The sequence below is a fragment of the Aptenodytes forsteri genome, unplaced genomic scaffold (genome assembly GCF_000699145.1).
Source record: "Aptenodytes forsteri isolate BGI_AS27 unplaced genomic scaffold, ASM69914v1 Scaffold151, whole genome shotgun sequence".
Classification (NCBI taxonomy): Eukaryota; Metazoa; Chordata; class Aves; order Sphenisciformes; family Spheniscidae; genus Aptenodytes; species Aptenodytes forsteri.
Window position 1 is genome coordinate 2,984,487 of NW_008795939.1, and position 16,330 is coordinate 3,000,816.

Below are 16,330 nucleotides of genomic sequence, written 5' to 3' on the forward strand. Positions count from 1 at the left end.
CCCACCACGTCTCCGTGATGCCAATAAGGTCGTAGCCCTGCAGGCGTGCGCACGTCTCTAACTCCTCTTGGTTATTCCCCATGCTACGTGCGTTTGCATAGAGGCATTTAAGTTGGGTCCCCGATGAAGCTGTCTTAACAGCTGGAGTTCCTTTGTGCTGCTCTTCAGGCGCTCTCCTGCTGGCCTGTGTTCCTTCTCCAGGCTCTGGGCATCTCTTGCTGGCCCTGGCATCAAACTGGTAGGAGTCGGATGGATTGAGGTTCCCCTCACCTGGCAGCTCTAGTTTAAAGCCCTCTTCACCAGCTTGGCAAGCCTATGACCGAACATGCTCTTCCTCTTCTCTGACAGATGGACCCCATCAGCCCCCAGTAGACCAGGTTTCTCAAAGCGAGTCCCAAAAAAACCTCAAAAGTTCTTCTAAATGATGCAGAACCACACAGAAAATTCTGCTGTTTCATTTGTGGCTGCCTGATACAGTCTAGAGATTAAAAGTTTTTTTTAAAAGAATCACAACTTGAAAAACTACACTTTGAAAATCAAACCCAGCACTTCTGCTTTCAGAGTGAGTGAATTGTTCTAGTCAATTAGAAAAATTCTGTCCATCTTTTCAAATAATAAAGAAATTACCATTATTACCAAATAAGAAATTACCAGTTGGGTAAGGTTTGCAAGAGAGCTCAGCATCCCTAAAATGGCAAGTGTTCTAATTCAACCCACAGTGAATAAGAGCTGTTGAGTGAAAGTATATGAGGTAAGTGAGATCTAACTAAAAAACTAGCAGAGATTCCTTTTTGTTGTAATAATCCTCTTATTCCTGATGAGAAGTATGCATGATTGTTCTTATTGTAACTGATTATTCATAACATTCAGAATTGCCTTTGCACCTAAGCAAACATAGACATTTTTCAGACTGTCTCTGTTTCTATAACTGAAAGGCTTCTAGTGTTTTGAGAAATACTTATACACACTTTTCTGTATGTTTCAGTGGCTAAATGCCTTTAAAGCACTAGATGTTATGCCCTATGGGAAAGGCTAATTTCATAACCTGTCAAATAGTCAGTAGGTTCAGTTAAATTAAGCTTCTTGCATCAGAATGTTCATACAATCCCTTGCTTTGATATTTCTCTGTTAGACATGAGCCTTCACAAATGTCGGGCAAAAGCAGGGAATGCACAACTGCAAAGTGAGAGAGAGTGCAGTGAAAAGCATTTAGTGAGTAGTGATTTAGATGGGATTTGTCAAATGCATGGAACTGGTCAGTTAATGACTGCCTACTTTATGCCCGGGTAAAATATCACTCTCTTTGGTGAGAACTAGATTTACTACTATTCTTTGAAAGAAACTGCATCTTTAAAGAATTTAAGGGTCAGATTAGACTGTGAGTCATTCCCATACACCTGTGAAAGGGGCCATTATGCTCAGGGATAGAGCTGCCTTTTGTAGTGAGTGCACTCAGGCATTCAGGTTTTTAAGGTGTGACTCCTAATTTTTCACTGTAGTTTTTACATAGACATGCCTTGGGGCTGGATAGTAGAGAGAACAATTTGAACATTCCTGTGATGAACAACTCCCAGGTGAGGTAGGGACTACTGAGCGGAGCATCTGCATATATAGCCCTGAACAAGAACTTAAAGCTACCCTTTCATTTGACTGAGTACTGTGCTTTTCTAGGTAGGGTGAGTTTGGCCCCAAGAGCACTGTTCTGTCTGAATTACCATTGCCAAGCTGAGGAATTTAATAAGTGTTCGGAGTGTTTTGCTCACAAAATGAAGTGATGCCATGGAGTGCTCTGTCCCGTCAGAAGGCAGGTTGATGGACAAGTTTTATTAGCTTTGAGATTCAAAGTGTTTGTAGTTGGCAGTCACAGATTCAGTAGCAGTAGTGTGAGGATCACAAGAATTATAGACAAGTATCTTCTCCTGACCCTTATTATTTTTGCATTGAACAAACAGGACGATTAATAGTGAAGACAAGTTTCTCAACAGTAAATTTCAGAAGTTCCTGGAACTTCACATGGTCCTGCCATGCTCTCCCTTGCAAAATCTCATGATTTAATGCCCTTTTAAGAAAAAGCAGTCACTTGTGAGATCTGAAAACTCACTATGAAACTGTATCTTTGTAAGGAAACCACATATTTCTGAAGATGCAGATAAGATTGTGGTTTTCTAGTTTTACATCTACAGGTAGCATGGCAACCAGTGCTAAATGTTTGCTTTGGTTTAAAGGAAAAGAAAACACTGTCTTGTCATAAATTGCTTAGTCTGCTTTGATTTATTCCTAGTAGACTGCTTTAGTTAGGGCTTAAGTGGATAATGTAAAGTATGTGCTCACTTACTTCTGTACTTTCATCAGCTATGTAATCAGTACCTTAGAGCTGATGGTAGCTGAAGACTATATGATTGTCTACTTGAATGGAGCAACACCAAGAAGGAGGATGCCTGGACTGGGTTGGATGAAAAAATGTTACCAGATGATTGATCGACGGTGAGTAGTATTTTCCTTTCTGATCCACAGCCATTATTTTAAACACTGTCCATTTCTGTTACTCCCTTGTATGACAGTGTTCACTGTATATGATCTTTCTGTATGTTTTGTGGGTTTTTTTGGTTTTTTAAGAAACCATTTCTTTTTTACTTAGATTACGGAAGAATTTGAAATCATTTATAATTGTTCATCCATCATGGTTTATCAGGACAATTCTGGCTGTGACACGACCTTTTATAAGGTATGTAGTGAACAACAGTGATTTTCTATGTCCCTAAGAATACAGAAGCACCCTAAATCATCAAACATCGCTGTTAATGTTTCACTGAAGAGTACTCATTTTACAGTTCATGTTGGGATTTTGACAGCTGAAGCTGACTTTCCTAAAGTGAGTGGAAAAAACCCCGTGATTTATATGAGTATCTAGTTGCAGACATCAGAGGCATGATATCGTAAACCTGTATGTGTATGCAGAACTGGGAATTCAGTCCCTTAAAACTGTCTTTGTTCCAAGCCCAGCTGAAAGGCATGTAGAAAAGGGGTCTGCATGTAATGATAATCAGCTCATTAAAAAAATCCTGGCTACAGGACAAGATTAAGCTACAATTCTGGGTTTAAAAAAAATTAGTTGCTGCTCATGCAAGAGGACTGCCAGCACCCTGAGCTGTTTGAATGCACAGGGGTTCTGGTTCCAAAAAAGGTTTAATGCCACCAAAAACAATGCTTTGATTAATAAAAAAGCAAAGAAATGTTACAGACCCTGAAGACCTCACAAGTTGTTGAAGAAGATGGGCAAGTATGCCGTTGAAATCCTGAGATCAAGGAGAGCAGACTGACAGATGTGAGAAGGAGTTGCTTCAGGCAAGAGAAGCAGCATCGTCTACAGAAGCCACACGGCGAATAACCTCAGAGAGGTCTGTCCCCAGGCTGCAGATGAGGACACTGGAGGTGTCTGTCGCAGGGTGCTCTGTCCTGACAGGGTGACATTGGGATGGGGAAGCACATGAGTTCCCCCATCACTGCCAAAGTGCGACAGGCAGTGTCATAAGGGGGCTTCTTTCAGATATGGTGTCTTTAATACCAATTAGAAAGTGACAATTAAAAATACCAGAGTAACAGGGAAACAATACTTGGAATTATCAACAGTAATGATGGGGATTCACTGAGTTGCATTCGGTGTCTGAGATATTTCTGTTGGCATCCTATTTGCTCCTAGAGGAAAGGTAGGCAGTAAAATTAAAAAAAAATCAAATATGCCACGTCTGTTTCAATTCATTAGTCATTTATTCAGAATGACCATACTGAGCAGCAGTGACTAGAGGTTTTGCATTGCCACACAGGAGAAAAGGTCCGCTCTAAATAGTTTGGCAAAGCAAATCAGCAGTACAAAACTAGACACAATAGAGACGAGTTAAACTCTCCATTTCAGCCAAGTAGGTTGAGTCCCTGTGCAAGAAGAAAGTGAAGTGCAAATGGGAGCTGAAGAAAGGTGGGCAGGATACATAGCCAGTGTGACTTTTGTGGAAGTTGACATAAGATATTTGAACCCTCACCGAGGACAGAAGAGCACTATGAGACAGCTGAGTAAAAAACTGCGGGAGGCATGAAAAGAGAGAGTCAATTCAGTAACAAGAAATGTAAGGAGATAGAAACTTGATTAGATTGAAGGCCGATGGCTGTAGCTTAGTTTGCTAGCCCCGAGCTGTTCACCAAACCACTGACAGGCACAGTGGGAATTTTAGAGTTAGAAATGAATTGGTCCCAAGGCAAGTGGAGATTTCAATGAGGTAGCTAAACATGAGCAACATAATTTTAATTCTATTTCAGCTGAGATGCGGGACAAAACAGTAGGAATCAAGAAACTGAAAGACAACAGAATGGCAAGGGACAGTCAAGTCACTGAGGGTGTGCTACAGTCAATTCTACTTCAAAAACTGGCAAGGTCATTCAGTGGAGTCTGGGACTCATCTTGACTGACAAACACTAAACGGTTGTCTGAATACAGAGGATGAAAGAACTGGTAGTTGCAAAGATAGATCCTAGATTCTCTTTATGGACCAGATATTCACACTAGAGATCATCTTAGCTGTGTTAGGTAAGAAATTAGATTTCTAATAAAACAAGTGTCTGTGAAAGATATTTGGCATTTGATGGAAATATTTAAATAATAGGAAGTTTACTACTATTGGCAGCGTGCCTCCCCTAAAGTCTGAAAGAAACAAGGACTTCTTATTTCGATCATGTATTTGGGATGCCCATACACAGAATCCCACATGAAGCAATTACTCAGAAATCAATCATTGTGGTGGAATTAGTGGACCCAGGAGAATCCTCAAGTGGAAAAATTAACCCTTGAAAGATTTTTTTTTATTCCACCCCCCAGTCTTTAGAAGCTTCTGATTGGCTTGCAGCTTGCCAAGTTAGTTTGGCTGGCAGTTCAGATGATGCAGACTATGATTATAATTGTGGATAAAATGCTAAGAATTATCTGTATGTTATCATGGCTTTGACTGGATAATTGTGAGTGATTCATGCATCTTAGAACGTGACCATTGGTCTGCTCCAGTGCGTGTGACTAGTGATACTGATCTGGTACAGAGGCAAATTAAAATGGTTGATCTTAAACTATTCACAGTACCTTCATGTATTCCTGTTTCAGTTGTCTCACTTTACCTTATTAGGAAGATATGTATGGTAAGGGGAGGGGCAGTAACCATCTGCTCAGAGCTGTTTCAGAGCCTTCATGTTGTCTGGTCATACCCCCAAATCAGCAGTAAATAGGAAGAGTATGTTCTGTTTTTCATGGTCTACACTTAAGAACATTTATGGTCAATGTGCATTCCTCACTGTAACGGATGTTAAAAGACTATCTAAATACAACCAGAGCTAAATTTGGAAAATTGCTTTATGAGCCAAATGAGAAGATAGATTTCTCATAAGCTGATACATATCAAATAATTCAGGTTAGACAAATGAATGGCCTTAATTTTTTAAGTGCGTTTTCTGAACAATTTTTCTGAGTTATCATTTCTCAAACACAATAAATGATCATATAGCACAGCTGAAATAAACAAGGGAAGTATTTCCTCATAAGAAGGCCCTGCAGTAAGAATAGATGTGCACATACACAATCAGATCTGTACTCATCTAAACAAGTGAGGACGTTCAGTTTTATTATGTTTGATTGAGAACCAGTGTCAAATATAAATGCTAATTCATCATGATCACTTCATGTTAATTCATCATGACCACGTTAAGTGAATGCTTCCCATCTCTTTCTACATGTAAGTATGCTGTAGGGGATTTGATTCTTTTTTCTTTAATATATCTCCTTCGAATGGTAAAACTAATTGCATTGCCTAGTACGTAGGCATTATAATTTATAATGTTGTCCTAAATACTGTGATACAGCCTAAGCAAGGAACAGCAAAAGGTCTAGACTTGATTTCAGCCTCACTAGAACTCAGGTATGCTCATGATCAGCTGAACTCTGTAATTGAAATATGAAAAACAAAATGCTTAGTTATTTCATACATAAGGAAAACCCTTCTCTTTTTTTTTAATATATCATAAAAGATTTTGGGGGGAAAGTCAATTAACATGTCATTTCTGTATTTCAGCTCTAAGTTCAGCAGTAAGATACAGTATGTCAACACGTTGGCGGAACTTCGTGAGATGATTCCAATGGAATACGTGCACATACCAGACAGTATTGTCAAGTAAGTGATGTACAGTAAGCGTGTACGTGTTCTAATGGAAACTATTTCCACAAAATAATAATACTGTTTCAGAGTCTATAAGAAAAAGAGGAAGTCCCTTCCTGATATTGTTACAAATGTTTATGTGTTGTTCCACAAAAATTCCACTGTCAAACTCAGAAGCAGGAAAACACTGTGTAACGAAAACACAAAACACAATAAATATATACTCCAAGGGGAACCAACATTTATGGGAAGAGGAGGGTTTTGTACTGGACCAAATGATACTGCTGATAAAATGAAGAAAAACTTTGAGGCTCAGAGTCCCTTCATCAACCGTGTGACTATAAAATCCAAATTGGAACAGACTGTTCACTCACCAATAGCAATCCAGAAAGAAAATAGGAAAAAAGTTTAACCCTTCCACTGGTATCACCTATGCTATATTTTTTCCATAATGTTTACCACTATTTAAGTAAAAGTGGTTTTAAGTTTTAGTCATAGAGAGCTTTGAACTGAAACAATAATTCAAAGATAGCCTGTTCAATAGAAAGCCACTGAAAGTCCATAGGTTCGCCATTCCTTATCTTGTTGATTTTCATGGTTTAACCCAGAACCACTGAAAGACAGTGTCTCAGTTCTTGCTTCTTATGTGTAAAGGGTTTTTTAAATGCAAGTATTTCTAAAGGAAAGATATCTATTCAAAAATTGTAGGAAGTTAATTTGAATTGCTCACCTCAGCTGGCTTTTTTTCAGACCCGAAAACAACAAACTGAAATGGTATACCAGGACTGAAACCCTTGGAAATCAATCATGGTTTTCATGTGGGTCATCATTAAAAAGATATGCTGTTCAGGAATGCTTTTTTTTTTATTATTCTTTTTATCAAATGTCCTAGGTTTTGAACAGGCGAACGTTCTGTTCTAGAAAGTATTTTGATGAGTAAATACACAAGTATGATTGTCTTTTCCTTATGGTTTGTAAGTGACTGGGTATGAAGAACACTTCTTTTGGAGCTGTCATACATCTCTTCATGCCAGGCAGGAGTTTTGACACCTGCCTCACAATAGTTGTAAAAGCAGCATAATTTCCTTCATCGAGGTGGTGGTTGCTCTGATACTTGTGGTGTAATTCCAGGGAGCAAGTGGGAAGCTCAGTTCTTGCAGTGGCACTCATAAAAATAGTAAATTAGTAGTGAGATCAGGGATCATAGGGACTTTCACTCAAATTTATTTGCTGCTGTAAATTCTTTATAGGTGGAGTGATGCAAAGAATGTGGAGCACAGAGGTTGTTGGTCACTTGATAAAGACATGTCCAGAATGTTTTAACATCCCTAAAATTTTTTCATCCTCCCTCCATCACTTCCTCCTTCCCTCCCTTTGTAATGTTCCCGTAAACATTTTAATTTCTTATAGTTCCCTTTGATACAAACCTTAACCTGATACTTCAGGGTGTTTCTCTCTCTGCTTCCTTGCTGTTTTACTGTTACACTGTCTGTAGCAGTACACACATCTGTGTTACACACATCTTTTCTTCCCTGTAGACTGAAAACTGTTTGGAAAGTCCATTCACCTCTCATACCAAAGGTGAAATGATCACAGCATCAGTACCAAAGAAACTTTAGAACTTAAAGCTTAAGAAATTTTAGGGAACTGCCTACTTCATGTCATCTGCAGCCAGATAAGAGATCATGATTTTGCTGAAGAAAAAAATCAAAAGGTGACAAGTGTGCCCATTGGTGGCAAGCATTTTCAAGATGTTGTGATACGAAGATTTAGTGGGTGAGTGCATGCAAGGCACTGTGAGTGGTTATTCCCATGCCACAGGGAGAAGAGCAGTGTTCAGCTGATAGCTTCCCTTCTGCTGCTGCAAATTGAGAAAGATTCCTGTAGCAAAATAAAATAAAATTCAGGTTTCAGCTTCATGATTACTCCACTGGTGAGAACAGAAATATCACCTATGGTCATGAGGAATCCCACCTGTAGAAAGTATATAGGGTTATGCCGGTATTTGGGTTGTGTGGTTGTTTGGTAGTTTTTACTGAAGTGGGATACAATGTGCCTGTTGTATCATGAACTTGTACATCTTTTCTCTTCCTTCACCCACTCTTATCTTGTAAGGTATGATGAAGAGAAGTGTATTAAGAGAAGAATGAGGTAAAACTTGCTTTCTAGCCCATGCTGCTGCTCATAATGGAGTGAATCTGTGTGACAGCCTTTCACCTGCAGGTGACCTCAACAGCTGAATGAGAGAGGACTTGCAATGATGTGGAATCTTACTTTCCCCTTCAAGCTGTTGAGATCAGCCTCCCTTGCAAATAAAACTTACTCAACTGGAAACGTCCTTGACTTGGCCCAGGCTGCAGCTAGTTTAATACTATGTGATAGAGCAACTGAATGCTTTCACCTCTGTCCACTGGGCATGCCTCAGATCCCTGCTGCTTTTATGTTTCTGCCTCCAAATGAGCTAAATAAGGAGTTAAAATTAAAGGTGGATTGAGCACAGGGATAAATGGTATCATACTGAACTGAAGAGCTTTAGGGTGAGTGCATAATACTGGGTGCCTATTTTAGAAGCATGTACTATATTCTTTGCTCTGCTATTGCTCTGCTCTCTTATGCTCTGCTTGCTTCTTTGTTTCTTTATATCAATAACTTTTACTCATGCAGACTGGATGAAGAGCTGAGGGAAACTTCAGAAACAGCTAAGTAAGATAGCTTTCAGCTGGATGCTGGCATTGTATTTACTTGTTTCACAGGAATAGATTGAATGCAGTAGTACATTACATGTTTGGTACAGCAATCAGCTCGTAGTTTCAATTACTGTGTAAGTTGCCACATTTGTGAATTGACTTCCCCTCTCACTATAAGCAGCCTGCTTTTGTACCGTTGGGTCTCAGTAAGGAATAATCATACCCTTACACTATAAAAAACTTTTTTGCTATTTTTTGATGATTGTTTCTATAGTCATGGGGAAGACTAAAATAACTTTTTTACTCCATTAAAATGGTTATTAAACATTCTCTACCCTTCACCCATGATGTCAGATGATTCATAAAGTTTTTAGGAGGTAGTTCTTTTTAAAAATTATTTTTTACAATTACTAAGTTAGGGATAGATATTGTACCTCATTCTCAGTTAAGGTAGGTAACTTTTCCTGTCTTTCCAGTGTTGGTTGGATAGGCCTGTGGATTATACTTGATAATATTGTCTATGGTCACTTAATAAATCAGTGTCGGCTGATGATCAGATACTTTAAACTTGTAACTCTGTGCTTTGACTTTAACATACTGAGGCAGTATGGTGTAAAGTACCATAGAAATCCTTAACTGGAAGGACACAATCCTTGACTCACTGAGCAGAGCTTGGAGAGTATCCAGTGCACTTTTTTCACGTGTGTATTGTACACAAGATTCTGGAGAAGGGAGCTGTGTCTACCTGTTCTAGTATGACATCTTCCCTGCCGTTTTTGTAACCAAAGATTTTGAGTTTTTGAAGTTTCTTTTCAGTCTCCTTCCTTTAGCTTATGCACTTCAGAATTTTCATCTTACTGCTTCTTCTTTGTTGTATTTTTTCTAAAGTTTCTTCTTTTGCGGTACACATTTTCCTCCGGTTCTCTTGAGACTAGCTTTTAAAATGACCACAGAGAAATACCCAAAACACTGGCCACTGCTTTTTGATTCTAGCAGTTAGACTGCCTCAGAAGCAATAAATTCACATAAGTAGTTATCTGGTACCACCTGAATATTTTGTTAAAGAAAAGAGGCCAACCCAACCTTGAAATGCAACTTCTATCCCTTCTATTCAAACATTTTCAAATGCATTGTAGTATATGACAATGAAAACTCTGTGGAAGAAGGCTGCTTCCTTGTTACTCCTTTCATTTAAAAGAGTGCAGGCTACAGCATAGCAAGTGAAAGGGGAACTAAATATTCATATGAGGCATCACTGGTTATTGTTATCGTTGGATGTATGAAGTCACTGTAGTGCGTTTCCCTTCCCCAACTTACAAGAAATAGCTTAAAAATGTATTACTCAAACTAATTTGTGTTGCAGGCACTAAGATCACTACATTCCTATCAATAACATTTGTGTGTTTGTGCCGTCAAAGATAATCACTACAGTTAGTTATTACATCCCCCAAATTTGATGTCATATTTAAAAAGAGAAAGAAATAAACACAGAAGAAATGTTTACTACTACCTCTTTTTCCTTGTACCCAGAACTAGCTGCCTCTCCAATGATCCAGAAATGACTTCAGTGGAGCAGGAGTAAGGATTTATGCCTAATACTGTCATTACATTTTAACATTATTTTACAACCACGCTGCTAGGAACTGAGGCTGGGTAGACTCCATAAAAGCTTTTTGGAGACCTAAATGCTTTTATAGTTATTTTCAGGAACTTGATTTGACATATGCAAGCAGAACAAGCACTGAAGTTAGGATTTACTATGTTTGCATTGCAGATGTGTTTAAAGTGTCCTCGACCACTTCCAAGCAGAGACAGATAGAATTCTTAGCCTGAGGATATTCAGGTTAAGTTATGTGAAAAACAGATAGAAAAAGTGTAACGATCAGAGTGAAGATGGTCCCATGCATTATCCTCAATTAAAAGTAAAGTGGTAAACTTGCCATTCTCATTCAGAGATAAAAAAGTTTTATATTTTACTTTGATTTCTGGGTCGTGCTCTTGATGTCTTCTCTTTGCTTTTTGTGCTTCTCAGCTTCTTTCATAGTTATTTCCCTGATTAAATCTCCAGTATCTTTATGACTCCCTTTCAAAGCAGGACTGGTTCCCTTGGAAATGGGAATGTGTCAGTCCTCTGGCATGCTGTTCCTCCTTCTGATACCATAACTGAAGCATGCGAATGGAAAACCCTGCACTGCTCTTACTGTGCGTCAGTGAGGGTGTTTGTAGCTGTAGTTTGTCACACAAGCACTAACAGTTCGTTGCTAGAATAGCATGCCAGGAGGACTAGCCATGGTGGCAGTGTGTATATTCCTGGCCAGCGTGTCCAGGGGAGGAGTGACTGGGGACTTTGCAGTCCCTACCTGTCTGACTGGTGTGTAGAAATACACCGGTGTCTCACACTGGAATATTGTTCAGGAAATAGCATATAGTAAACCTGACTCCTCAGTAAAAGATTCCATCAATAACATGAGTACTAATAAGCAGGCAAATAATTAGAAGCACATGTAGCAAACAGATGCATAAATAAAACGGAGCTTTTCTTTTCACTTTTTTAAAATAAAATTGTACTCTAGTAAACTATCACAGTATCATACCTGATACAGAGGTTAGAACCATAAGCTAAATTCCTGATTCCTAGAGCAGTTGACATAAAATCTGAGCATCTTTTTTTTTTTCTCAGACACTGTTTATTCTGTAGTGAGTCAATATGAGAACTGTTATTTTAAAGTATGAGAACAGAAAATAAATAACATGTTAAAGACTATTTATTTATGATTTTGGTCTTTTTGTGGCTTGAACAATTTTCATGTTTTTCTCAAAAGAGAAGCTGGGCAGCAAAAAGCAATATGAGAAGAGAATTTGTATTTAGCATAAATAAATATAGTTGATGCTAAATTAATGCTGCTATTTATTTTCTCTGCATAATTATGAATCTGTCTTCAGAAGTGGCAATAATTTTCCTGTGGTCATATCACTCACTTCTGGTGTCATTTCTTCAGGAAATAGGATTTCCCCTGTATATGCCTCCACAATGGTAACAGCAGTTTTACACAGACTTTTCTTCTGTATGCTTTCTGCTGAAGCCTCTCTGGAGTCTGCCCAGCTCATAGTTTGCTTCTGTTGTCTTTTTCATATCTATTCCAAAGGCTTTTATCTATTGTCATGCTCTCTTGTGTTCTATTTTGTTCAACTTCTTGCACTTCCTCATGACATTTTAAAAAAACTCATTATGAAAAAATTCACAGTGAAAGAACCCTGTGTGTTCTGTAACAGTTCATAAATATTGAAGTTGCTTTAAATAGTTATGTATTCTGCGAAGAAAATTATATTTTGATGCAATGTTTATGATGACAACTTCTTATTCTAAAGAATGCTTCTGAAGTATTTGATGACATGTGCTTTGCAGTAAATGGTAGAACCATGCTCTTACGAACATTTTAGGGGCACCCATATCTTGCCACACTGCGGTGTCATTCCACCAGTGGATCTTTCCACATCTGGTGTCTACTTCAGATTGGAATTGCTGGAAATGTAGTTATTAATTTCAATAAAGCAGTAACAGTTCTTATTAAGGTGTGTATTTTTCATATATAGTAGATAGGATGTGTGTAAATTATTTGACACCAATGCATTTAAGTAAATGAAAGATGAGGACGCTTAACATTTTGTGGGAGCTCAGGATTGGGGAAATGACTAGCCATGTGTTTCATAGCACTGATTTCTTTTTTTTGTTGTTCTTTTGTGTTTGTTTTTTTGTCTTTAATATATAGCATTGACATGACCCTGAAATAAAAAGCGTCATTGCCAGGCATTTGAAGAAGATGGTTCGCTTGGATTTTCATCACCGAGACACCCATGACCATGGTGTACAATAGGCAGTTTGGGTTAATTTTGTTTGGTTTATGATTTTTCCATGTCATTCAGCAATTCAAGAAGACCAAAAGGGCCAATCTTGTTGCCATGGAAACAGCAGAGTTTTGGGCCTGGTTATTTGTGTTGTTTTCAGAAATAGAGTTTTCATTGGGAAAGCTGTATCATCTAGCATTGGTTTCTATGTGCAATTTCTGTTTAAAAGGATACCATTTTATCAACAGCGTGCCTCATGAACAAGTCAATGAGGATGTGGATTTTTGTTTCATTTTTGTCTTCAGCATATTAATGTTTATGCATACCTGAACAGAATAGTTATTGTTAAAATAAATGTTAGCTTGGTTGTGTTACAGAGCAGCAGCAACTTTATTGTTTAAAAATAATTCTAGAAATGATGCAGGACTTTCTTGAATTTGTCTGTTTCTTGCTGTCTGAAAAGTCTTTCCATGTCCGTTCAACCCTAATGACTTTTTTATTCGGTCACAGAAAAGACTGATATACTAAAAAAATAATAATTAGTCATCAAACAGACTTCCCAGAGGACAAATGAGTAACTGAAATTAATTTTATTTTAATAATTTAGTTTAGTATTTTAATTTTAGGGATAGTTTTTATAGAAGGAGCTAATGCTGTAAATGATTGTCATATATTCTAAAAGCCTTGGAGCATTAATTTGTTGTTGTTGTTTTCTAAATCTGTTTTTCCAGAACTTTTTTTTAAGTTATGAGTCTTCAAATGGCATCCTAACTCCAATTGTAAAGGCTATTAATTCTATGAATATGAAACAAATACTTAGCATTTCCTACTAAGACCTGAAGGCTAAATGTATAAATCTACAGTTGGGAGTCACACTCATGTTAGGAATAGATGTCAAAGTATTATTCAAAGTGTATCTAATATAAAAAAAAAGAAGTATTACAATGCAGTTTATTGTCTGTGTCATAGAGCACAGCAGTAAAAACATGAAAAGGAAAAAAACCCTAAGCATTTCTTGTTTGCTGCTGTCCTGTGTACTGGCACAAAAGACACTGCAGTAAGTCCTCACACTCACTGCAAAATAACTGCACTCTCTCAGACCATTCTTTTGCAAGAGAGTGCAAATTAATTGTCGAGTGAATTCCGCTTGTCTGCTTTAAAAAGGCAAGAGTCAAGAGTATGACTGATGCTTTCTCTTCCCCTAATGAATACATGCATCCACTTTCCAAACCTGCTGACTCACCTGCCTTTTGGGATGTCCTAACAGAAGTAACAGTGTTACGCACTCTCTGAAATATTAGTCTTGTCTTCATGAGATTCTCATATGCCCTAGAATTACATCTGTGGATTCTCTACTTTGTAAATAAGTCCTTAGACATAACAATTCAAGGTAATTTGCACCTTCTTTTTATGTGTGCACTAACTCCAGTCCTGCTTCCAGTCCAGAATTATTAATGAAAGAGAAGACACGCAAAAGTTTTCTTGGAGAATAAAGTTTAAGCAAAAGACAGGACAGCATGAGCCTTGATTTTTCACTAGGACCTAAACTGAGAGTGAAAATTATATTTCGTCCTTCATTTGAAAGATTGATATTTTTGTTCTGTGGTTTGCACATTTCCATCTCTGTCAGTTTGTATCTTGTATTTGCAAGGTAGTCTGCAGGCAAGGAAGCAAGCATCCATCATTGTGTGCACAGTTGTTCAGCTACTGTAATGGAGATTGACAAAATTGTCAGAAAGGCAAGAACTTCCCAAATGCTTTCTTCTCTGCCAGCATCAAAACTGAAATACCTGCACCTCTGCAGTCCTTGCTCTGTACTGACAGGTGGTGCATTGTATCTCTGTCATACTAGTTAGCCTGCTGTATCACATCCTTCTGTCAGTTCCTGTCAATTTTCACAGAGGAAGGGCCTAATCCTGCTGACCATTGTTGCTGCTCTATAACCTTGCCCTAAATTAGGATCAGGTAGTTTCCACCTTTTCTCAGATATTTGAATCTTGGCTTGTGTCTGCCTTATAAAAGTGCTGTCACTTAGTATATTGGGGATAATGTTTTATGTACAGATTAATATTTGTATTAACTTCCAGATGCTAATTAAGCTTCACCTAGATCTAAACTATTAAAAGCATTTAGCAGCATGAAGTCACGTCTTCTGTAGACCTGTAGTTTAAGCCACCTAGAATGAGCCAGATGACTTGTGTTATGCTATAGGTGAGAGAAGCGTTCGCTAAAAGAGAAGTTCACCACAAAGCAGAGGTTCAGCACAAATCTTTATGCACTGTTTGAGACCTAAGTGGGATATAAGAAATTTGTGGTCGTAGTGGTGGACCTCAGCTCAGAGGTGAGTTTAATTCTAAAGGCTTTGCGTGAAATTACTAAACAGCAAAGCTATACATGAATTCATACGATTAGTGTGGGCGGACTAATAGTGGCAGCCTGAGACGGAAGTAATTTGCTTAAGCCAAATGTCACATTAAAATAAAATGGGGCATCAATGTGATGGTGCAAAAATGATTGCAAGATCAAGGTGTGGTTATCTTTGCTTATTAATATATTTTGAAAAGTTTTTTAATGTTATGATATGGCAATTCTATATTATACTAACAATAATGTATCAATATTAATAAATCAGTAGTTTGTTGAAAGAGGAATATAGTACGTATAATTGCACAGATATAACCTTTTATATATGGATTTTTTCTACTGTATCAGAGTGCTCACATGAAATAAATTAATAGTTGCAATTTTTTTTTGGTTAAAAGACCTATGCTGACTTAAATTATAGATTAAGCAATACAAGGATATCTAATATCATTGTATGCCTATACATACATATGAATCAGAAATAAAGAACTGCAACCCACTGCTGGAAGTATTTCCTTTCAGGTCCAAGTTTTTTCTTTATTCCCTGGGTGCATGGAAACACTTGACCATTTCAAAACACCGTTCTTCGCATAGTTATAAATATTTTTTTCTTTCCATTCTCTACTGTCATGGTTTAACCTCAGCTGGCAACTAAGCACCACACAGCTGCTCACTCAGTCTCCCCGCCTCCCGCCTTGGTGGGATGGGGGAGAGAATCAGAAGAGTAGAAGTGAGAAAACTCATGGGTTGAGATAAGAACAGTGTAATAATTGAAATAAAATAAAATCATAATAAGAATATACAAAGCAAGAATAAGAATATACAAAGCAATGCAATTGCTCACCACCTGCTGACCGATGCCCAGCCAGTCCCCGAGCAGCGGCCCCCCCAGCCAGCTTCCCCCCAGTTTATATACTGAGCATGACGTCACATGGTATGGAATGTCCCTTTGGCCAGTTTGGCTGTGCCCCCTCCCAGCTTCTGGTGCACCTCCAGCCTTCTCAGTCGGTAGAGCATGGGAAGCTGAAAAGTCCTTGACTAGTGTAAGCATTACCTAGCAACAGCTAAACCATCGGTGTGTTATCAACTTTGTTCTCATCCTAAATGCAAAACACAGCACTGTACCAGCTACTAGGAAGAAAATTAACTCTATCCCAGCTGAAACCAGGACACGTACCTGTCTTTCCAAAAATTGAAACTGTGTCAGTTCTGTGTCTCATGATGTAATTCTCTACCTCCGTGTAT

The 16,330-nt window shown here is 38.1% G+C and overlaps 1 protein-coding gene across 1 annotated transcript in view; it reads left to right on the top strand.

Moving 5' to 3' along the window:
* The window catches only part of PRUNE2 (prune homolog 2), a 124,690-nt gene extending 112,023 nt beyond the window's left edge, over positions 1-12,667 (top strand). The window contains exons 16-22 of the mRNA XM_019473644.1: positions 2,353-2,484; positions 2,639-2,725; positions 6,105-6,203; positions 8,304-8,339; positions 8,853-8,891; positions 10,406-10,453; positions 12,646-12,667. Coding sequence (XP_019329189.1) covers positions 2,353-2,484; positions 2,639-2,725; positions 6,105-6,203; positions 8,304-8,339; positions 8,853-8,891; positions 10,406-10,453; positions 12,646-12,667 — 463 coding nt within the window. The remainder of the gene's footprint in view (positions 1-2,352; positions 2,485-2,638; positions 2,726-6,104; positions 6,204-8,303; positions 8,340-8,852; positions 8,892-10,405; positions 10,454-12,645) is intronic.
* Positions 12,668-16,330: the final 3,663 nt, after the last annotated feature.